Source organism: Typopeltis vanoorti, chromosome 9 (assembly GCF_054136105.1).
Source record: "Typopeltis vanoorti isolate ZY-2024b chromosome 9, IOZ_Tvanoo_1.0, whole genome shotgun sequence".
Lineage (NCBI taxonomy): Eukaryota > Metazoa > Arthropoda > Arachnida > Uropygi > Thelyphonidae > Typopeltis > Typopeltis vanoorti.
Genome location: NC_143557.1, coordinates 50,315,500 through 50,340,183, shown reverse-complemented (window position 1 = coordinate 50,340,183; position 24,684 = coordinate 50,315,500). Strand labels below are relative to the sequence as shown.

The 24,684-nt window shown below is 35.6% G+C and overlaps 1 protein-coding gene across 5 annotated transcripts in view; it reads left to right on the top strand.

Moving 5' to 3' along the window:
- Positions 1 to 24,684, top strand: part of LOC150103030 (uncharacterized) — a 458,183-nt gene that overhangs the window by 62,194 nt on the left and 371,305 nt on the right. For 4 of the 5 annotated variants that reach the window (XM_090398173.1, XM_090398174.1, XM_090398175.1 and 1 more), the window contains 2 exons: positions 4,291 to 4,452; positions 21,889 to 22,614. In XM_090398173.1, coding sequence (XP_090254299.1) covers positions 22,449 to 22,614 — 166 coding nt within the window. In that variant the 5' untranslated portion in view covers positions 4,291 to 4,452; positions 21,889 to 22,448. Of the gene's footprint in view, positions 1 to 4,290; positions 4,453 to 4,755; positions 4,833 to 21,888; positions 22,615 to 24,684 lie in introns of all 5 variants that reach the window. The other variant, XM_090398177.1, reaches the window with a different exon arrangement.

The window sequence follows — 24,684 nt, the reverse complement described above, 5'->3', positions numbered from 1 at the left end:
CGAGCCCCACATTACCCAAACCAGCATGCAGCATTGTGTTCAGTCATGCAAAGAGCATGTAGAGTGGGACATCGTAGCTTGGAAAGCTTTGTTATGCAACAAGAATCATGTTACTCCCTCTACCAAGCAGATGGACAGGTGTAGGACATGCCCAGTGAATGTCTCTTACCAGAGTGCATAACCCCCAACTATGAAATTTGGAGAAGGCAGTGTGATAGTGTGGTCCAGTTTTTCCTAGTTTAACTTCAGACCTCTGTTTGTTGGGCCACATATATCAAATTCTAAAATGTATCTGAACATCCTGAACAATGCAATACTTCCTGCTTTCTTGCGTTTCTACAGAACAGTGCATTGTCTCTTTGAGCAAGATACTGCACCATGTTATAAGGCTGCTGCTGTAGCTGTGTGGTTTGTGGACACGAACATGATGCTTGACTGGCCTCCACAGAATCATGATCTCAACCTTGTTGATCATCTGGGGGGGGTGGGATGAATGCACTGGAGTGTCAGGTGAAGTCAAGGGATGTCTGCCCCACAACAGTTCAAGACCTCATAATATACCTACAGGAAAAATGGTCCAAAATTCCCTATTGATCGCTATAGTATACTGTATATAATATACTATATATATATATAGTATAGTATACGTGTGCAAAGTATGCCCCTAGCATTACTGCAGTCATTGCAGTAAAAGGGGGGGGTCCTATATTTTATTATGGTGGGCACCATGACTGCTTGATCCTCATAATATGATATTCATTGACTTCTTTCCAAACAGTGCACTTTACATCCCATTGCTCTCTTCAAACAAAAGTATCGAACTGACAGTTCAATACCTTTGCCCACTCATACAGTCTATTCATGTCCTCCTGTAAGGCCACAACATCTGCTTGATTTTTAATTACCTCTACAGTTCATCTACAGACAGGTGTATGTATATCTGTAGTTAAACCCATCCCAGTATCACTGATATACAAGTTAAATCCCAAAACAGACCACTGTGGTACACGACTTGTCGTTTTCATCTTCCAGGATACTACATCCCACTACTCAACTTGCTGATACCTATCTGACAGTCAGTCATCTAACACTCACTAATCTAGCATCCAGTTCCATCTGCTCCAGTTTAGTTATCAACTTGTGATGTGGCAATCTATCAAATGTCTGTAAAATTTTAAGTATCTCACTGTATATGCATGTCCTTTGTCAAGTACATTCATCACCTTGTTATAATACTTAAGTTGGTAAAACATGACCTCCCGTTAATAAATCCAGCTGACAAACACAGAGTATACTGCTGTTATCAATCTCTATCCTCACTTTCATAGACTTCTCCAACACCTCCAGATATATAGATCAGCACATAATTTGCAGCCTTAACCTTATTACCATTGTTGTGAAATGGAACAGTTTTATTTTCTTTCCATTGCTTAGGACTTACATTGTACAAGACTTGTTAAATAGATAAGCCAAGGCTGAGGCGGACACTAACATCCTGTAGAATTGCCTTTACATTATTGACATTGAGCTTGCTTAATTCACACATCCTCAGTGTGAAATGTCTTGATTTCACACTGAGGATGAAACGCCCCAATTCTTTCTACTTGCCACATATTGTGTGTGTGTGTTTGGGGGGGGGGGGGAAGGAATTATACGGCTATTTCTTGGCCGGGTTCTAATTTCTGCCCTTACCAACAGAGTTACCTCCCTTCCTGTTCTTATGCTGTCTCGACAGTGCCCTCTTTTCTAGATTTGATGCTCAAATCCTTCATCCATTTAAATCTACATACATAATGTCTTTATTAGTGAGAAATAGTCTTAGCTCAGTGTGTGTTGTTCTTGTAATTTGCTATTAAAGTAATTACTGTTAACCTGGGAATAAGTTCATTAACATAAATCATAGTAATTAGTCTTTTAGAGAAGCCACAAAATTTGTAATATATATATATATATATACAGTCACACCCCGAATTACGCGAATCCAGAGAGTTACACGGTTTCTTATATGTACATATTCCCGTCCCGCTTCACGCCTCACCACTAGTCATATCTTTCAGGCGCTGGCCGCATTTGCCACTGTCGCACATGCTGTGAACAAGCACTGATGTGTTTCGTGCGGTCTCCATTCATACACTATTTTTATAGTCTACAAACCTTGCCCTTGTTTAATGTTATGGTCTTGATAAAAATTTTATCACATAAAAAATAATAATGTCATCAAAAAGAAGCAAGTCCGATTCTTCTTCTGCTAGCAAGAAAAGAAAAACATTGAATTTGGAAACCAAACTCAACATTATTAAGGATTTTGCAAGCAGAATGAAAATTTGTGATCTAGCAAAGAAGTTCGATCTACAGGAATCCACAGTAAGAACAATCATAAAAGAAAGGTTTACAGATTTTGGAGGACATAGATTCTAATGAGGAACGAATTGTAGCCTCAAGGCAAGGAATAAAAAAATCATTAGCTTGCTATGAAGAAATTTTGCGTGACTAGAAAAAGACATTATGCCGTTAAACGAATCTATTAGATTTTATAAAACCATCGACATCGAAATAACGTTCTTTTTTCGAAATAACGAAAAACTACAATTATGATTAAATTTCTTAAAAAATATAGGTGTTATTGTAAACCTTTGGTTCCAATTGTATGTTTGTATATATAAATTACATGCAAAATTATACCCCGAGTTACGCGAATTCAACTTACGCGCTTTTTATTGATCCCACCTACCGCATATCTTCGGGGTTTTACTGTATATGCACACACACATGCATATACACCGATGTCCAAAACCTAAGGACGAACACTATTTCTGAATATTACAACTCCAAATTCAGATGAATCAGTTTGTGGCAATTTGTATAACTGATGATTTTGAGTAGAAAGCAGATACACGTTCAGATTTTCAAATCATGCACAAAGAGGTCGTGGTAGCACTCAACAGGATAAAAGGCAAATGGCTGCATTGAGTGAATTCTGCTTGAAGAAGCTCTTTTCATGAAGGTAGAAAGTTCCAAACTTCCATGCCTTGTAATGTCTCAAAGATATCAACTGGATGATTTCACGAAGGGAAGAATTATTAGAAACTTTGAAGGCAGCAAAATTACTGATATTGTCAGATGATTTGGAATCTCATATAGCATTGCTCTTGGCATTGTTTCAATCCAATGGAATGCATTCCAGACGTTTGCTGAGAGGTCGCCCTTGCTCTACCATTGAGCATGAAGACAGATTTTTTGTTATAACAGCAAAAGATAATCACTGGACCATGGCAAGTCAGCTCCAATCAAGCACAGTGCCCTCTGTGGCAAGATGTCTACAACAAAGGTCTGAATGCCTGTAGTCTGTGTACCTCTTCATAGCTCATTGTAGGGTATGTTTTCAGTAGTGTTATATCCATAAAAATTGGACAAGGCACCAATGGGCTAATGTACTCTTTACAGATGAGTCGTTTTAGTCTTTCCTCCAATTCTAGATGACTCTTCATCTGGCATGGATGTGGTACTGCTTATCTTTGTGAGAATGTTCGTGAAAAAGATAGATACGGCGGCTCTGGGATCATGGTGTGGGGAGGCGTTATGCTTAATGAACATACTGAGCTACAAGTGCTGGAAAAAAGGGATTATGACCAGGAATGATATTGCAACAAAGTTCTTCAACATTATGCTTGATTGTTCCATGGTGCTGTAAGCAAAGAATTCATTTTTATGGATGAAAATGCTACACCACATCATACACGACCAGTGAAGATACTTCTAGAGACTGAGGATATTAATTGAATTAAGTGTTTAGCATGCGCTCCAGATCTCAACCCTATTGAACACAATTAGGACTCAATAGGGAGACTCATTGCTGCTTGAAACTTTCCTCTAGAAAACAAGGCCTTTGCTCTGAAAGAGGATTGGGCCAGTTTTCCTTAACTCCTGAATCACTTGGTGCTAAGCATGGTATGATGTTATGAGAGCTGCATCACATTTCAGTATAGACATATTCCATACTGAAATGTCTCTCTGCAGAGTTTTCTGTAAGCACTGTGCATTAATTCGTTTACTACGTCCTTACGAAATTGCTAATTTTGCAAAAACATATTGCAATTTAATTTGTATGAAATTTATAACACATATTTTGTGTAATATAATTATTTTCCTGGCAATAAATTTATCCATATTTGGCTGTAATGGTGAAAATTTTTTCGTATACTGGTAAAAATGTAGCTCATCCTTAGCTTTTGGACATATATGAAATTAAATGTAATGAAAATTTGACTTAAATAATCTTAACAATTTCAGCCTTACATAACCTAGATCTCTTTCCTGGAAGAGAATAGAAGCTGCAAACATTTGTTGCTGATATATATCGCTCAGCTGTAATAAAAACAATGAAAAAAACAAAAGAGAAGATTTGGTCATTGGCTTTCTGCAGACTCTTCATGTTAATGCCTGTTGATCATGGTAAGTATAGTATTCATCATTTGAGTAGTAATTTGTGCTGAACAAAATTAGTTTGTGAAATTTTATTTTATTAATTGTTTTTAGGGGTGAGAGAGACAATTGATATACAAACATGTAATGAACAGTATAATATATTTAATTCAGGAAAAAAAATATCACTTAAAAATGGGTAAAATATGGATATTTCTTATGGAGATGGGCACTTCCTTCAATTTTTAACTCTTGAATTCTTGTGCATCTTACTGTTCTCACCTGCATTATTTTTGTTTTCATGCTTGTATGTTAATCCTTCCTGAATGTTAGAAAAGTTCAGCACACCTAGCAAGGTTTCCAGATTATCTAACCTTTACCTCAGCTACTGAAGTTTTATTACAACCCAGGTAAGAAGTGCCTAAACAGTAACATATTTCATCTATGTTATTGTCAGATATTTCTTTGGCCTGAATGCAATTATGCTTTCTTAACAGTTCACTTCTCTTATTCACTATATATTTAACCATCAACATAATCATTTGATTGTTATTGGAATTGGAAAACGTTACCATTTTACATTAATTTCATCTCATTACCTGCTTGTAATAAGACTAATTAGCCTTTCTGGTTACAGAAGAATCACCCACACAGAATGCTCTTTGGGGAAGTGGTGATTTGCATTGACCTTTTTGAAAAGCAGAGTTTCAAGCATTAAAATTAAATTTAAAAACAATTTAATAAAAAAAAATTGCATACCTAAGTCTTATATACATGGTCTTTTTGGTTTGTTTGTATCACAAGTCAGTTCTGCTTATTTTATAGAGCAAAGTAGGAAACTTAAATACTCTTAAAAAACAGAGTTCTGTGTGCACCATTTCTTGTGGTTTCTAAGGCAAAATCAGCAGTAGATGTTAAAATATTTATTGTGTTCCTAAAATATTGGAAATATGTGAATAAATAGCAAAAACACAGTTCTTTGGAAATTGCACAAAACAAAAACATGAAAGATATTTCTCATGATATTTCTCAGATTGGATAATCATGAAGAAATCCATAGTAAGAAAATTAACTTAAGCACAAATGGAATTACAGTGGTTGTTGCTTCAAATGCATTAAAAAACATCAGCATTCAAAAAGTTGGAATTACTGGGAAAAATTGACCAGTGGTGACATCTTATCTACTGAGTAGATATATAATGCATACGAAACTGGTTTGCTTTGGAAAATATTAAGTATCTGTGGTATAGAATTGAACCCAACAATAATATATAATTTTTATATTTCTTCCACTCACAAAAGATAGAAGAGCCTGTAACAAATACATGCTGTATGTGGCAGGATCATGAGTTGAGTATTCTGTTGATATTCTTAAGCTGTTGGAAATTATTAAGTCTTTGGAAACGTTTCATAAGGGAGGCTGATCCAGAGACTTGAGGTGGAAGGTATACGAAAGATGAATGGGAGTAGCAGGTTTGGATGAGTATATGCAGTTTGACTGTAAAGGGATGTTGGGCAGCTGTTGCTTGAGTTCCTATAGATCTGGCAGAAATGGAAGGCATAATGGATGTTAGTTCTGTTGAACAATGATCATGTAAATATCTGTAGAAGAGACATAATGCAGAAACATTGTAAAGAAATGCTAAATTTCTTATCTGAAAAACAAATATCTTTCAGGTATAGGCAGTGAGTTGCAGCTGGCAAACATGGTACAGCACATGGTCTATGGAACAAAAAAAAAAAGGGAGGGGGAAAACCAGCTTCTCCCTTAGTTCCTTAAGAGGTAGTAAATGCTAGTATAACTAGTGCACTGGCTTTGTGCTTACATCTTACTAAATGCATTGATGCAGAGTGTCTATTGAAATATAAGGCAATTGATGTGCAGTCATCAGCCTCTATATCGGGGATGCAGAACATGTGGCCTGTTCAATGACTTAATGTAGCCTTTGGCTTAAATTGAATAAACAGAAGAAAAAATATTTGTATAATATTTATTCATGTAGATTCATGCAATGTTATGGTTTATGTAAATAAATATTTTTATTAAGAAGGAGACTTTGCTTACATTCCCTGCATCTTAACAGAAATCAACTCTAGTGTGTTCACTAAAGAAATACTAAAATTCGATTGGTCAGTTTCTGAACTTTTTACTCCAGTATTTTATGATTAGTATGCAGGTACTTTTGTCACCACATTTTATGTTCAAGTTATAATGATTATTACATGTATACTGGAACAAATATTCTCTCTCATGAAATTAAATGAGTCACCACTACTTAGAAATCTCACTGATGCAAATTTGGGGACAGGAATGATATTTTGGTTATAATTGGGTCTTCTCATGTCAGGACCAAATCCAAAACTCTTGAGCCTCTTGTCTCCTCTGCCACATGTTGGCTGACACATTAGTTCCCCAAGAATTCCAGAAATTCTATTCTCTTACTACTACATGCTTTAGTCTCTTACCAGTTTATGTTGCTGTCAGAGACGTCATGAGGAATTTTGGCACCTATGGCCAGGAAAGAAAATTGTGCTGTTGGTGCCTATGGCTAGGAAAGAAAATTGTGGCTAAACTTTAATATCTTAATTTTTGCGTCTGTGTAAAATTAGCGCCTATGGCCGGGGCCACATTGACCATAGCCTCGCTATGCCTCTGGTTGCTGTTATTAAAATCTATAATGATAACTTGTTTTGCACTTGCCAAACTCAACTGCCTAAATACTTCTTGCTCCTTAAATTCTATATTCCATGCTGTAGCAACATTCCACAAAATATTCTGTCCTGTTCATCTCGCACTATGAGTGCCATTTCTTCCAAGAAAGTAAGTGCCATTCGCACTTCCTTTCTTGCCAAAATACGTGATGCCCTAAGTACAAAAGACTTTCTCTTGACTGCCTTATCATCTCTCTCTCTCTCTCCATCCCTAGCTGCCACCTCTTCTCTGTCTCTTTCCTTGCTCTCCCACTTCCACTCATTCATCTGTACATCTGCAGCTCCTGCCTTTTTGCTGGCTCTCTGTTCTTGCACTCCAACTAAATTGCTTTCCTATCTCTCCATCCCTAGCTGTTGCACTACTTTGCTTTCCTTTCAATCCCTCGCATCCCCAGTTATCCTACTCTATTCCTCCCCCCCCCCCCGTTTGCTTTATATCACATATCTTTTTAGTCTCCTAATCTCATCTTTCATGCTTTTGTAACTTTTTTCATATGTTCCATTTCTTGTTGAGAGGCTTATACGCTGGTTAGACATAATAACTAATATTTAAGGAATTGACAGCGTATACTGGAAATATAGATTAAATAAACTTTAATATACACTTTCCGATATTTCGGCGAACGTTACGTTGCCATCTTCTTGGGAACTTACTAAAAAGACACGTGCACACAAGTACTAATACAACAAATGAGACTGAGGCTAGGACGCTAGCGTTTTCCTAAAGTCCTGATGGTGCCCCTTGGTGGGCTATATTGGTAGTTCTTGGCCTTTGGGCTGAAGTTCTTTTGATAAAAGTTTCCCAAATTTGGGGCAGTTTCATGCATCCAAATTTGTTGAGGTTTGGCATGTTCCTAAGGGCCGAGGCTGATTCCATGAATAGTCTTTCATACTTGAACTTGCTGCGGTGTATTACTGTGGCTTTCTTCCATCTTATTCTGTGGCGAGTATCCAGAGCGTGGTCTGCAAGCCCAGAGTGGCTGTACTGGTGAAATCGGATGTAATCCTTGTGTTCTGAGATTCTGATATTTGCTGTCCTGCCTGTTTGGCCAAAGTAGGACAGTTTACAGCTGCAAGGGACCTGGTATACACCAGGTAGGTCTAGGGGAAGTGGTTGGTCTTTGGTGGAGCGGATAAGGGATGCCAGTTTTCTATGTGGTCTGTAACAAGTGGTCAAGTCATGTTTTTTTAAGATTTTATTGATTTTTTCTGAGGTGCCTCTGATGTAGGGAATAGTGATGGATTTAGAGTAATCTTTTTTGTGAGGGGGAGGGGGTGGTGGGTTGTGGATAACTGGGTTAAGTATTTTTTGGATTTTTTGGAGGGGGTAGCCATTGGCTGAGAAAGTGTCACGGATGTGATTTAGTTCAGTGGTTAGGGCTTGATTATTAGAACAGATTATTTTTGCCCTGTTGAATAATGTTTTAATAACTCCATATTGTTGTGAGGGGGGGTGGTGGGATTGTTGGTGAATGTATCTGCCTGTATGGGTGGGTTTTCTATAAACTGAGAAAACCAAGGTTCCATCAGGTTGGCGGGTGACTAGTGTGTCTAGGAAGGGGAGGTTATTTCTTCTCTTCTTCCATTTCTTCTCTCAGTATCTATCCCTCCAAGCAACTTACTCTCACTTGACATTCACCTACCTAATTGCTACCGTCCTCTGAATATGCTGAATTTATTTCTACATGATGCTCATCTCTCTCGCTATCAATCACACTACACATCTCTCTGACAGCATTCACTCATTTCCCACCTACCACTACTTAAATCTTTATATTCACATTCCCATGTTCAGGGCCGTTGCAGATTAGATCACGCCTTGAGGCAAACAAGACAAAGAAAGAAAATCTCCATTGCTATTTTGTTTTTATTACAAGAGAAACATTAATGGAACACACAATTACATAATAATATTAATTAAATGTTTGCTCTCCGGGGATATCGGACAATAAAACTCTTTATAAGCTGTGTCCGCCTCTATCGATATAGTTGCTAGACCAACCAATCTTTCTTATAATCTTTCTTGCAAATAATTTTTAATCAGTTTAAGTTTGGAAAAACTTCTCTCTGTACTTGCTACAGGAATTATTAGCATAGCGATGGGGCCTACAGCAATATGGTTGAACGAGCACCCTTATTAAGCTGCACCGTGAGGTCTCTATGCTACACCCTGTCGACAGTACTGCCCATGTTCCATCCATTTCTTCCATTTTATGAATACGTACTCCATGGTCTCTTACCCACCACATTTCTTACTACTGAGATGCCACAAGTCCACAAATCTTTTAAATTTCCACTTCATCCCCTCTCTCATAGATGTTCAATTTTGAAAAAGCCTTTGATTCTTTATATCACTTAGAAATAATAAAAAACTCTGCCTTGTGCTTCTTCTCAAGATCTTTCTATAGCACTTCCTCCCAAAATCTAATATCCTCCTTTCAGATTCTCTCTCAGGAGTACCCAGGTCACATCCGTAGCTGAAGATGATTTCCACAATGCACAGTTTAGTATATATCTTTATAGTTCGGCTCTAACGTATTTTGTCCATGGCTTTTAAGATAGCTGTTGCTCTTGCTATTCTGATTTTTACCTTTTGGGGGGGGGGGGGGTCTAAGTCATACATCATATGGCATCCATGATATGTGAAGTGAATTTTCCAGTTGAAATCCTTCAATGATTACTTTTCAGTAACTCCTGTTGTCCGAATATCACTGTTTTAGTTTTTATCAAATTGACATTTAGTCCATATCTTTTTGCTTCTGTGTATAGTGTCTGCAGTGCCCGTTCCAGCCTTGCTGCGTCTTCTTCAATCAGGACAGTGTCATCTGCAAAGCAGAGGTAGTTTATTCTCATGCCATTTATTGAAATACCTCCACCTTCTTCTTTAATCTTATCTAGTGTTCTTCCTAGATGTGTGATGAAGATGATTGGTGATACTGGGTCTCCTTGTCTTGTACCTTGACTAGTGGTAAACCAGTCTCCATTCGCACCTGCTATTCTGACTGTTGTTTGTGCTTGGATGTTTATATCTTTCAACAAGCAGATCAATTTATTGTCCACACCATAGAATTCCAAAACAGCCCATGTTATATTTTGGTCATTATCAAATGCATTTAGGAAGTCCACAAAACAGCAGTATCTCTTTTTGTTCTTTTTTCAAGCTTTCCCTGCTATTAGTCTTAGTGCGAGTATTTGTTGCACTGTACTTTGATCTTTTCGAAATCCGGCTTGCTCATCGGGAAGATGTGCTTCCGTGACCCTTCAGACATTCTGTAAGTATTTTCATCAGCACTTTGCCAAGATGACTCATCAGTGCAATAGTTATGTAATCGGTGCATTCTAAAGCACTTCCTTTCTTATGAAGAACAACCAAGACCGATTTTTTCCACTCTTCGGGGGGCATACCCTGATCTCCATACTTCATTACATAGCTTATGCATTTCTTTTACAACCATTTCTCCCCCATATTTTAGCATCTTGCCTATTATGTTGTCATTTCCAGGACTTATTGTTCTTGAGATGTTTTATAGCCTTACTGACCTACTCTTCCAAGATGTCATTTTCAAAGATCTTTACTGGTGGAGAGATTGTTTTTAGTTCTTTGATGTGTATGATTTCAGTCTTGTCCATCAATACTTTATCATAAGTTTATAGATCTCTCTAGTTTTGTGTTCTCCATAGTACTGTTCAATGTTTTGCATTGAACAGTTCTATGGAGAACTGTTCAATGCAAAACATAGTCTTCCAGCCATTTGGCTTTATCAGTTGTTGCTGTTTTGACGGTATAACCCATCTGCTGCCTGTGAATTATTTCTTAAGTTTCAGTTCTGTTTTCTCTTGTACCAATTTCAGGGTTTCCCGAGTTATCCATTTCTTGTTGATCTTCTTTCTTTCAGGAATTACTTCCTCTATCACTTTTTTTTTTTTAGCACTGTAGCCAGTTGTTCTGCTCTTGTATTTATATTTAGTTTTTCACTTGTGGTCTTAAACTTGGTTTCCAGTATGTCCCAATATGCTGTTCTTAGCCTGTCTTCATTTAGTCTTGAGATGTCTCTAGCTTTTTTGGAACCTTCGTTTGTACTTCTGTTTCTGTTTTAGTCTTATATTCGCAATCACTAAGCTGTTGGAATCAATATCAGATATCAGCTTCTTGGAATGATCTGCACTGTTGAACTGATGTTCTCCATTTCTGGTCTATTAATATCAGGTTGATCATATTCCTGTGCCTGCCATCGAAGGAGCACCACGTCCATATACAACATATTGGAATTTGGTATTGCAAATCATCAGGTTGTTATCATTGGCAAATTCCAGAAGCATCTCTCCATGTTCATTTCTTTTTCCATATCCAAATTTTTCCATAACCTTTTTCCCATCCTGTGTTATTTCTGCCAATCTTTGCATTCCAGTCTCCTCCAGTGATGAGTATATCCTGCTTCGGCACGTCATCAATTTCTAGTTGTAGATCTCTGTAAAATCTCTCAGTGTCTTCATCTGCACTCTCCGCAGTGGACGCATATACTTGAATGGTCATAATATTAAATAGTCGGGCACTAAATCTTGCAACCATTATCCTTTCATTAATTGGTTTGTATCTTATCATTGCCTGACAGGCCTTATTACTTAGCAGGAAACCTACACCTGCTTAATGCTTACTTTCATTTCCAGACCAGAGAACTCTTCCACCATTTGTTTCTCCTGACAGTGTCCATCTCATTTCTGAAATACCCAAGATGTCGCATCTGTATTTCTTCTTAAAGCAAACTGCAATTTTCCAGTTGCCCATTGTGTACAGACATTCCATTTACATATTGATATTCCATCCCTTACAGGCTTCAGTTTGATTTTTTTTGTCTTTGTTTCCAGTAGCTGAGTTTTCGATCCAATCCTGATTGGGGATGTGGACCTTGTTTGACTGGGTGACATCTGAGCCAGCATGAGACTTTTCTCTTGTTCTTTGGCATCAGATTATTGTTTCGTGTGAGATCATTGTCCTGCTTATTTGTAGGCCTTAAGTGGCTTGAAAAAGCTCCATTTGGTCTCTACAGGCCTGCTAAAAAATAAATACATGAAAGTACAAAAAAATCTATAAAATCAGTAAAAATAGGAAAACAAATTCTTAATTCATACATTAACCAAATGTACTATAGATTCACACATAAACCTTTCGTGTTAGGGAGTCATATTAAAAAAAAAAAATTGGCTGATGGTAATAAATGCAGCAAAGTTATAAGCATTAGTGAGACTGCTATCAAGACAATGTAGTTACAGGGATAGAATTTGAAGGGTTTGTGAATGTGAAGATAGGGTGTGTGTGTGTGGGGGGGGGTTCTGCTGATGGTTGTGGTGGAATTTCAGCCAAAAAGAATAGGAGATAGGTAGTTTTATCTCCTATTCTTTTTCCTATTTCTCCTATTTCTAGTCATTTGAAGCAGTCTGGTGTTGAGATTAAGGCCAGTAAGACAAAATATATAGTCGGTTGTTGCTATAGTCCAGAGAGTTTCACGGATGATCTGGAAGACATACATTAGCAAATTAGTACAATGAGTACAAATTGAGTGATTATTATGGGGGGCTTCAACTATGGAGATATAGACTGGCAGGAAGTAAATGAAATTTATACACCTATTGAGAGATAATTACTCTTGAGGCAGCATGTTATGGAGGGGATTAGGGGTGTGAAGGTATTGCACCTGGTCATAGGATCAGAAGAGCTATCCATAACCAAGGTGACCACATTTGCTTCTGATTGGTGAAAGTAACCATGTGGTCTTGACTTGGGAGATGTACAATTTGAGGAATATTTTGTCCTGAAGGGGTATATGTGGAACTACAAGGCAGGTGATTATGTCAAGGAAGAAGCTTAAATCTATGCAGTGGCATAAAACACTGCAGGGTAAAGATGTTACTAGTGCATTGGAGATAGTTAAGGGTTATCTATAGGAAACAATATTAAACTGTATAACTTAAGGTAAGGAGGGTTAATCAGGTATAGATGGATGAGTAATATCATTAAACACGAGCCTGCAGAAGAAGAAAATTCTATGGAGGGTATATAAAGATAAAGGTGACCAGGAAGACAAAATCAGATTAATGAGAAGAATCTAGCTGAGCATGCCAAAGGTAATCCCAAAGAGTTCTTTCCTTACTCGGCAAGTAAGAGGAAGAATGACTATGGAAGATTAATCTTAAATGAGTGATGATTGTTACAAGATAATGGAAACAGATAAAATAATTGGGTTACTGAGTGACCACTTTGCAAGGGTATATCATCGTAGTGAGGTTACTGCTTTAACATATGTGACAGACACTAATGTGGGAACAGAGTTGGATGAATTGGAGTTTCTTAGGATATTGCAGAATCTCAATGGAAATAGTGGGATTCGATAGGATATTTGCTCGGGTTTTGCAAGAATGTGCAAGGTAACTGGCAATAGCTCTGACTAGGCTCTTGATAAGTCTCGGCTCTGGTAGAGTTCCAAGGGAGTGGAAAGAGGGCAAAATAATTCCTTTGCATATGGGAGGTTCTAAGACTGCAGTAACAAATTATAGACCAATCAGCATCTCACGCTTTGTGGTAAAAATACTAGAAAAATTGATAAAAAAAAAGAGAATTCAAGAATGGGTAGATAAACATCTGATACTGTATGAGAGTCAACATGGCTTTGTGGAGGGTTGGTCATGCCTTAGTAATTTACTAATTTTTATAATAGAGTAACAGCTGAGTTGAATAAAAGCAATGGTTACATGATTCTCCTCCCATAATGTTTGGGTTGGACTTTAGTAGGGACTAAAAAGATTTTCCCAACATGCAAAAAAACTAAAGACCCCTTTTCCAACCTTTTCAAATACTGGAACTAGTAACTATATTTCTTTTACTGCCTTATGCAGTCTTTCTGTGCAATGCTATTTCATTCCTTCCGTGTGGGTTTAAATGGAACCAGTTTCAAAATGTTATAATTATATGGTGTAAATGGGACATAATATTGAGCATTACATAGTCTGTTTATGTTATTAAGTTTTGAGCATTACATAGTTCTGTTTATGTTATTAATCAGCAGTTAGATTTGAAAGAGGTACGGGAAGATGGTTGATAATTAAGTCACATATGGAACAAGGGCACACACATTACCTCCCGTTATTCATCATCTATATGGATAACATTATGAAGGAGAGTGGCATTAGGCCTGATATCAAAATTTCAGATATACAACTGTATTCATTATGTTATGCAGATGGTATTATACTGCCAAATAAATCTAAATAAATTACAAGCCTGTAGGATTTCCGAACACATTTAAAAGAAACAAACAAATAAATAAATAATAATAAATTCACGATGAAAATCAGCAGTGAAAAGACAGAGAAAAAAAAAAAAAGAATGTTAAAACACCAACTGCATTCTTAAGAGAGAAGTTATAGAACAAGTAAAACATTTCAGCTATTTAGCAAGAGTTTTAATGTGGTTGGCAACAGAATTAGTAAAGCTGGTATTGTAAGAAACTAGATTGAATACATTTATATGGAATAATGTATATGGATTTATATCCATATAAATCTACATGGAATAAGGGAAATTTATCTCTATATGCTGAAATAGGTTTTGAGGGGGAGTCGGTCCAAGATTTTTTGTCCTTTTATAAGTTTGTCCAACAGAACACTCGTCCAGTCGGACATTTCGTCCAATCTCAACTCGTCTGGTTGGACATTTCGTCCAATCTCAATTTGTCCCATCGATGTCAACTGATTAACCTACTACAAGTTGCTGTGTAACAGATAAAATATAAAAGTTGCCGTGAGCAGATGAATGGGGGATAAAGATGAACGTCGTTAAGTGCTGTCTCGTCCCGGTATTGCACCAAACAAGTTGTAGGCTGAGCGTAATGAATGTGGGCAGAAGGAATGGGTATAACGGTGTGAAATATAAAAGTTGAAGATGGATGGTTGAGATTGGACGAAATGTCCGACTGGATGAGTGTTCCGTTGGACAAACTTATAAAAGGACAAAAAATCTTGGACCAAGCTCTCAAAACTGTCATCCCCATTCATTTACTCGCAATCACATAGCTTACCCCACAACAAATTTGCATTTCATCCCCATTGATCTGCCCATGACAACTTAGACCTACACGCACTCTGATTCGACATGTAAATTGTTCCAACATGACAATAGAATTAAGTAAAAGCATAGAAAAATGAAATTTCTAACTGCAAACAAAAAAGTAGGAAGAATTCTGTAATAGACTACATTCAAGACTGGAATATCATCAGATTGTTAATAAACACAACGCTTTCGGATACTACTGATCACTCTTTGAACACATCTCAGTAATTAAACAAACACATGGCAAATATACTTAGCCAAACATTACTCTAAAGCACAGGAAAACTGCAAAACATCTGCTAACACAATCCAGAACCTATTCTTCTGGAGACATCTTTACAGAGGACTTTCCAATGATAGAACTGGAAACAGCAATTAGTCAAACTGAGCCTGTTAAATCACCCGGAATTGATCTTTGGACACATGATTAAAACATGGGTAAAATAGCTAAAACTGTCTTCTGAAGATATTTAACACTTTCTCATACGTCGTTGGATAGGAAAGAGTTCTGCTAAATTATGAATGAAGGTAATTTATAAATTATAATACTTCATTCATATTTAACATAATCCTCCATTTCATAAGCAACACTTGTAAATATTATTTGTTTGTCTCTTGCTTATAGTGTGTTATTCATATAATTGCCTTGAATTTTGTTTATTATTATTTAATAATATAATCTTAAGTAATGTAATAGTTATAAAAAGGACTCTGTATAAAAATGCCATTCATTTTATTTAATTTATTGCTATAATGATATTGTAAGAAATTATGTAAGTTTAATGTACCCTATGTGAACTATGATAATTTTTATTTAACATTATTGAAAGAGAAAGTAATTTTATGTAATTCTTCTGATGGAATTTGATTGGCTGTTGTCAAGGAAAAGGAGTTAATTTTAGATAACACGTGCGTGGAACGTGAGCTATGGTATTCGAAGGGAGAAGGAGTTGATATGAGCTGAACTGGCTAGAACTGGATTTTGGCGGGAAAAATGAAGGTATTTTATTGGAAAACGAAAGTAAACAGGGGAGAAGCATTCAGGACAGCAAGGAGTAAAGTAACGGGTGGCAGCAAAGGGATTTGGATATGCTGTAAATAGATTAGGAAGGAACTGGGAAATTGATAGGCAATTAGGAATATTTATACGGAATTCTAAAATTATGACGAATTCCAATTGTTTTGAGGAAGAATAGTGCAAGGCTGAATTTAATGCATAGAAGAAAACAAGGAATAAGTAGATTACCTAAAACGAGTGCGTCAAGACTTATGAAGCTCCATGTTTAATATTTCAGTTATATAGTGAAGATTCCCTTCGAATAGTGTTACTTCAAAGTGATAGTTAACTTCAGTTTTAAGTGTGCCTATAGTGAATTCGATGTGCAAAGGATGTAACCCGGTAAGAGCAATCCATTTTTTTTATATTTCTGCGTGAAGAAATAAGAGTTAGCTCTGCCTGATATGTCTTAACATTAACTGTGGCATTCTACTAAAATTAGCCGAAGTATGGAGCTTTAAAGTGTTTCCCCCTTGAAGTGATAACTGCCTCATAATTGAATTAAGTGTTTGTTGACTAAGAGAGAATTAGAGAGTTCTACTATAAGAGTACTGTAAGATTCTGTAACATTGAACTGTGTGAACCATTTTAATTATTCGGAAGAATGTAGAATTGACAGCTGGATGTCTGATGCCTAATGTTTTATGTTTGTTATGAATACCTGAACTAAGTTGATTTGCATTATCTTGTTTTCAAAGTTATATTTAACGTACATGTTATGTAACCCTGCATTAAATGTTTTGTTTTATTGATTCTAATTTGGTGTTTGCCTGATTCTCCTTCATTACACCGCTCATAAAAAATATCGGATCTTGCGGAAGCCTTAAATGATAATATTAACCTCTGCTTGTATAAAGTGAGATTGAAAAAGTTAATTATGATTGATTCCTCTATATTATATAGACTAGTCTGAATATAGGATGGCACAGGATAATATAAATTTCTCTATATTCAGATCAGTATCATTCAGCATCTAACAAATAAAAACGGATAATTTATATGGAAAGAATATGAAAAGAATGTTGGAACGTTATTCTTTTTATGGAAAGAATAACGTTCCAACAAGATGGCGGATTCAAAGCCATAATGTACGATCCAACAGTTCCTAACAAAATATCAAATTATTCAAAAAGTAAGCATTTCCCAAAGTTACAGAAATTTTCCTAGGTTGCGTAAATACATACAAAAGGTAAGATATTGTCTATGATGAAATTTGCCAATTTTGACGTGAAGTGACTTCAAGGAAATTATAATCTATAAATTTAATCATTCACTTATCGTTAAAACATAAGAAAATCAATGAACGAAAACTGTTGCCTTAGTAACCATGCCCTAAGTATTTCTAATTAGCTTTATGAATGATCACACATCTACAATTAAAGATTTATTTTCAAATTCTGCTATTAAAATGGTCAAATGAGTGTTTTGATGAGTCTTTTGACTCCATGGAGGCCTGAATAATAATAATAAATCGATTCTTAGGCTACCTAGATTTTTCCTCAGTGAAAACGCAAGAGTGATTCTGAGCCACTTGTTTTTATTTCTACAAATTTCTACAAGATATGCATGTGATCATTTAATTATAACAAATCAAATAAGGAAACAACATAATTAATTCAGAAATTGATGTGAAAATGAGATAATGGATTTTGAAATCTGCGGTGTTTGGAGAATTTAGCCTTCCTCATTGACTTCCTTGGCTGGGTTCACCTTCAAACGATAAGAGATTGACTGCAGGTACGTGTTGAGTCTGTTTTCAGCCTTGTACTGAGGATATTGCTGTACTAGGGAGAAAATGCGTTCTTTGTTACATAGGTACAGGCTACTCACAGGAGCCCTGATGTTTCTTTGACCTCCAAGAAGGCGTGTAATATCTTGTTCATTCTGCCTCTGTTCCTCCTTCAGGGAACTGATGAACCTGCAAGTGATGGATGGTAAATCACCATCAACTTTTGGAATTTATTATGCCAACCTTCTACAGAATTGTTGGTTCTCTGTGTCCCATTGATGACCAAATCATGGACATTCCATACCTCTTGTCGAAAGCGAGGGTTTTCTGCCCCCCCTAAGTCCTCAAGCTCGATGCCCTCTAATGTAAAGACATTCAACATACGCTATCATTCCTTTCAGGTCTTCTCTGCAATGTAGTCAAATACCTCGAGTACGTCGTCGATTGGCGTGAATGGCAAGCCGAACAGCATTGATGCTTCTTCATGTATAGGACTTCCTGCAACTTTATACTGCTGTGACATATCCTAAGCCCCCCATATGTTGCCATAGAGCCTGAGAAAAGTGAAATAGACAACTCTTTATATTTGTATTAGGAAATATCTCCTGTGCAGCATTCAAATTCGCCAGCTCGAAATCCATCATAACAATATGTGGATTCACAATGATTCCTGTTTGTTTTGCGGTGTTGACAACATTCTGGTATATTGACCGACATGCTGGTATATATGTAGTCTCAGTTTTTACGGGAGTTAGAGCGTACACCAGAGGCATGACATGCTCTCGAAATATTCCATGCACAGTAAACAACTGAGCAAATTGTGAGGGCGCAGTTTCAAATGTGCCATCGGAGAAGATAATGTCACTCACCCCAAGTAATCTTAGGTTCTTCGTTGTGGCAAAAACAAGAAGACGATGCTCGTCCTGTTCACCAGAATCATAAAAAAGAAATCTGTCATGATTTAACGTTAGTTGATATTCTTCGCCAACCAAACTTGCAGGAGTACGAGGCCTCGCAGTGTTCTGCCATCTATTGACTTGCCTCCGTAAACTATTCCTCTCCGGCAACATATGTAATACTTCATCTTGCTGAACTTGTCCTATAACCATACACATAACGTGTGAGGGTGGAGCATGCATATTGTCTTGCGCCCTTCTCTTTACATTATTTTTAACTTTCCTAACCTCTCCGTCTACGACTGATTCATGTTGGTGATCCTCCTTGCCGTCTTTGTACACCACAATGTTGTCTAAACTGGCAGTTGTGATGCACCTAGCATTGCAACTATCACGAACCTCGCATCGCCAATACCATCTAGTCTTATGTTGTTATAAGAGTGAAAATGATAACAGTAATTTTGAAGATAAAGCATTGGTTTACCCCTGTCACTCATCACAATTTCCGCCGTATTCAGCACTGCCAAATTTTAATGATAAATTACAAAAAAATTTGAACGTCAATTGACTATTATTAATGATCACAAGTTACTTATAACTCATTGGACTAATCTCAAACCCAGGTGCTTTCAGAGTATTTCGTCCAATTATTTTAAAATTGAAATAGGATTGGACGAATAACCTCAAACCCAGGTGCTTTCGATTGGACGAAATGTCCTACTGGACGAGAAAAGTAATGGACAAATAAGATTGGACGAAATGTCCTACTGGACGAGAAAAGTAATGGACGAATAAGATTGGACGAAATGTCCTACTGGACGAGAAAAGTAATGGACGAATAAGATTGGACGAAATGTCCTACCGGACGAGAAAAGTAATGGACAAAATAGGATTGGACAAAATGTCCTACTGGATGAAATGTGGGAATTGACGAGATTTTGATTGGACGAAAATTATTGGATGAGCTGCCCTGAAACCTGAAATAGCTGTATACAAGGCAGTGTTAAAAAAAACCAATTTTAACTTATAAACAGGGGATAGGTTTAGAAATCACACACTGGATGAATGACTGGAAATCACATATATGAGATTTCTGAGGGAGATTAATGAGTAAACAAATGGTACCATTGGCAGAAACATTAAAAATAAGGATATTAGACAGGAACGCAGCATTTGGCATTCAGAAATGGGTGAGCAAGTGGTATGGTATAGTACAGAGTGAGAGAGGAAAGGCTCTCAAAACAGGTATTTGTTGCAATGTTAGCAGGCAGAAGAGTACAAGGAAGATTGAAATTTGGGTGGACTGATATTAAGAGGTGCCTTAGAAACAGAAATATAAGATCTGACAATATTAGAGTCCTGACATGATTTTAATGTGGAAGAAAATTGTTGATAGGAAGTTGGTAATGATTACTTTTCATGTGGTACTGTTATAATATCCTGTGAACCTTCCCCCCGAGGGTACATACCAGGAATTTGATGATGTGCAAGTTAGTTTTGTACCAGATGAGTACTCAGTGGCATTGGTGTTCCTTTCTCTCATCCCCTTAAGAAGTTTGTAACCAAAGTGAAAATTTGTATAATCAAATAGCTGGCTGTGCAGTGTGGAAAAAAATCATTCAGTTTCTTTATTGTGTTGATTTTTTGTAACTAATGTATACTACATTTGTAGATAGTAATACAACAGTGTGGAGATAATAATTTGACCTCCATTCCTTTTAAAAGGAATTTGCTCCACTTTCTACTAACTCTTTGTATAGCTTATTGTGTTATCATAAATTACAGTACTCTAAATCAGCGCTTCCCAAACTGTGAGGCCCCCCCCCCCGGACCATAGGTTTTGTTGAGGGGGGGGGCGTGAAATAATGAAAACAAATTGAAAATGTTTTAAGACTAAGTAGATTTTTTTTATCTTAAAAGAAACGTATTTAATTTTTATTATTTCTTTTTTTGTTATTTTTTATATTTTAATGGAAAAAAATCACACATTGGTGTGGGTTCACAAATTTTGCTTCCTGCGTATTTTGGCACTTAATGAATATTAGTAAATATATGCTTATTCATATAAGTTTCATTTCAAAGCAGAAATCTAAGCATTGCAGTTTCAAATATTTCACCTGATATTGACTTTTTGTGTAGCAGTATTGAAACACATCCATCACATTAAATTGTTATTAAACTTCTTTTATGTTTTTAATTCTTTCTTTATTACTAATCGTTTTACATTTCATGTGCTTATGCTGCAAATGTACAATAACAATATTTCTATCTATATAAAAATATGAGATAATTTGCCATGTCAAATGTGTATGTAAGATGCTAAAAATTTAATATTTGCATTTGATTTTTGCAATATTTGCTGCATATGTTTAGTATTGAATATAAATACAATAAATATTATAATAATATATGTCTATGCTACAATTTTTTTTTCGAGGTGGGCCATGAAATATTTTAATTTTTCCAAAGGGGGCCCCGACATCCAGAAGTTTGGGAAGCACTGCTCTAAATCATGTACTCTTTAAATAACCAAATCCCCTCAGTTCTCCTTTAACGTCATCTGACTTCAGGAACAGTTTCAATTGTATGTTCATTTTATTCAACCAACAGATTGATTTTCCAAAATTATCAAATAATTGACAGATTACTGTATAATATTATAATGCAGTTAATTTAGTTTTTGTAAGTTAGTCTTGTTTCAATTGTATGTTCATTTTATTCAACCAATAGATTGATTTTCCAAAATTATCAAATAATTAACAGATTACTGTATAATATTATAATGCACTTAATTTAGCTTTTGTAAGTTAGTCTGTTATCATGAAGACTTTATGAGCAGTTCAAGAGAATAATATTAAGATTTCACTTCTTTAATGATGTTCATGCAAAAATATCTTAATTTTTTTAGAAGAGATAATATATATTCTCATTTTTAAAGTATTTATTTCACTTTGTTTCTCTCTTCTAGGATGCAATCAGTCTTTCTTGTGCAGGACCTGAATGTACATAAATTACATATTTAATTAATTCAGTGAGAATCTGATGAATGCTGTGCTTAGTGAATTGTTGTTAGTATAGCATGCAAAATTAGAAGATTGGCATATGTGATTTTTTTTCCTCCCTTTCACAGAATTAGTCTTCTCTAATTTTGAAAGCAGATAGTGATGTTAAATAGTTTCACAAGACAAGTAAAGTTGCATTTCATGATGTCGTTGTCAGTTGTGAATAATCATCTGTTTTTTAATAAGTTAGAAAACTTCCAAGAGAAGGGTATTTAATTTCTCCCCCCCCCCCCATTAATTTTTTAAAAGTATCCCAGTTTGACTGCAGTAACTTGATGCATAGTGTTGTAAGCATTATATGTTATGCCATTCCATTTTAACATAAATTTATACTGCTGTTTCATGTGGGATGAGGAATGAATCTGTTTTTCACTATAATAAGATGTGCCATCAGAATACTGCATATGAATGCAGTGCTTAATGAAAGAAATATATTTTATATATACTGAATATAAAAACAGCAAATATGTCAGTCCATTACAAGTTCAAGAGCAGTCTGGATTATGATACAGTTACATTTGATGGCCTTCACATTTCTGTGGCAGATTTGAAGAAATCCATTATGCAACAGAAGAAAATTGGGAAAAGCTCAGATTTTGACTTACAAATAACAAATGCCCAAACAAAAGAAGGTGAGCCACTCTTTGCATTGTTTAAATTTTATTTAATGTTGAATTTTTTTGTAGATATTGTATTAGTTAAGAGGAATATCATCATGCATTCTTGAAAATTATGAGTAATTTCCGCAACCTGTTATTTATATTATTCAAGTAAAATTCATCAAAATTTGACCATTTTTAAAATTAAAAAATCCCATATTAACACAGCTGTTAATATTTCTCACAGTAGATTGTATAGATTCATTTAAGTGGCCTTTTGAACTACATCTGATAACTTGGATTTTGATATCTCAAGATTCACATGACTTGATTTCCAAAAAATGTACTAAGGATGAAGCACATTCAGCAAAAGTGCAGAATGAAACAGGAGATTGTAAACTTAATTTACATGAAAGAGAAACACTTGTGTATTACATTGTATATTATATAATATTGTACATTATATTATATATTTTGTACATTACATTATATAATATACATTGTACATTATATAATATACAAATGCCAGTCTCACTTTTTGGTGTAATGTGCTAAAGCACAATTTGAATTCAAACAGTTGCTTGCATCAGAATCTAAAGATTGTTATTTTTTTTACCAGTATAAAAGCTTTCAGTATTGAAAACAAATTAGGAGCAAATCGAATTCATTTTGATTTTGATTTTATCATTTCAGATGGTTAAACAGATGTTCAAAAGTTTTGCATCTTGATTTCGATTCTTGATATATAATATTGATGTCTTATATAATGTTTATAGATTTAGGGACACAAAAACACACATGTTGAAAAGATTATACAAAATACAGTGCACATGTAACATACCATACATAGGAGAAACAGGGTGAACTATCCCAATTAGGAAAGACGAACACAAATGACACATTAATACCTTTATTTTTGAAAAACCAGCCTTTCTGACTATGCACTCCACACATACCACAGAATTGATTGGAAAAATACCAAGTCCCTACATCGCACCAAAACTTTGTTTGAGAGGAAATTTAAAGAAGCATGTGAAATGCTCAAACATAACCCAAATCTAAACAAAAATGATGGCCTAACCATTCCAAGAATGTGGAGGACCCATCTACAACCTGTATAACAACCAAAACAAGTGGAAGAAAAATCCCACTACAAGAATAGTTCCGACCCCTGTATTGAGGTCATCATTCTTTTGATGATGACCTCAATACAGGGTTGGACCGTCATGTGTTATTTTATTAATAATTAATAAAATAATCTTTTCAACACGTATGTTTTTGTGTCCCTAAATCTATAAATATGAATGCTGATTACCATGTAACCTTAGAAGAAAGAGTATTATATAATTTGTTTTGGGATTGTCTCTGCATGATTTTATTTAAAATTTTATGGTTGCCAGAACATTTTTTACATGTTTTTGAATTTTTTTTTTTTTTGCATATTTAAAATATTTTTATCATAAATAGTTACATGTCCAATGACAAATCTAATAAAATCAAAAAAAAAAAAAAAAAAAAACATATAGTTGGAAATCCAGTTAATTTGAATGAGAAGTGCTTGTCTATAATACATTATGCACACGTTTTTGCATACCAAGAGTTAAGCGAATAAATGAATAGGAGTGAGATGGATGAACAGTGAAAACAAGCAAGTTTTACAAAAGAAGTTGTTTTGGCGGAAGTACATTTTGAGTTTCTAGTAGTTTAAGCACCAGAAAGATTTGAAGTACATTCTTTCTTCTTTAGCAGCAACTGTTCCAGTAGAAACTGTCAGGTGGATCAAATCTCTCCATTTCTTTCTGTCCTACCAAATTCTTCTTTCATGAACACACTACCAGTTCAGGTTTGTTTTTTCTCTAGATCTTTTAAGTTCATTCTCATTAGAATGTCCAGACTACTTCAAGGAAGAGTTCATAAGCATTTTTTCAATGCTTTTTAATCATATATTGTTTTTAATGTACACATTTCTTACTCTAGTTTTCCTTGTTTTTGCCAACATTGTCCTTAAAACTTTCATCATTTCCATTGTTTGTATTCTATTCATGTCTCTTTTTGTTAGTCTCCATATATCAGCAGTTAAAATGGACAAAAATAACTTTTGTT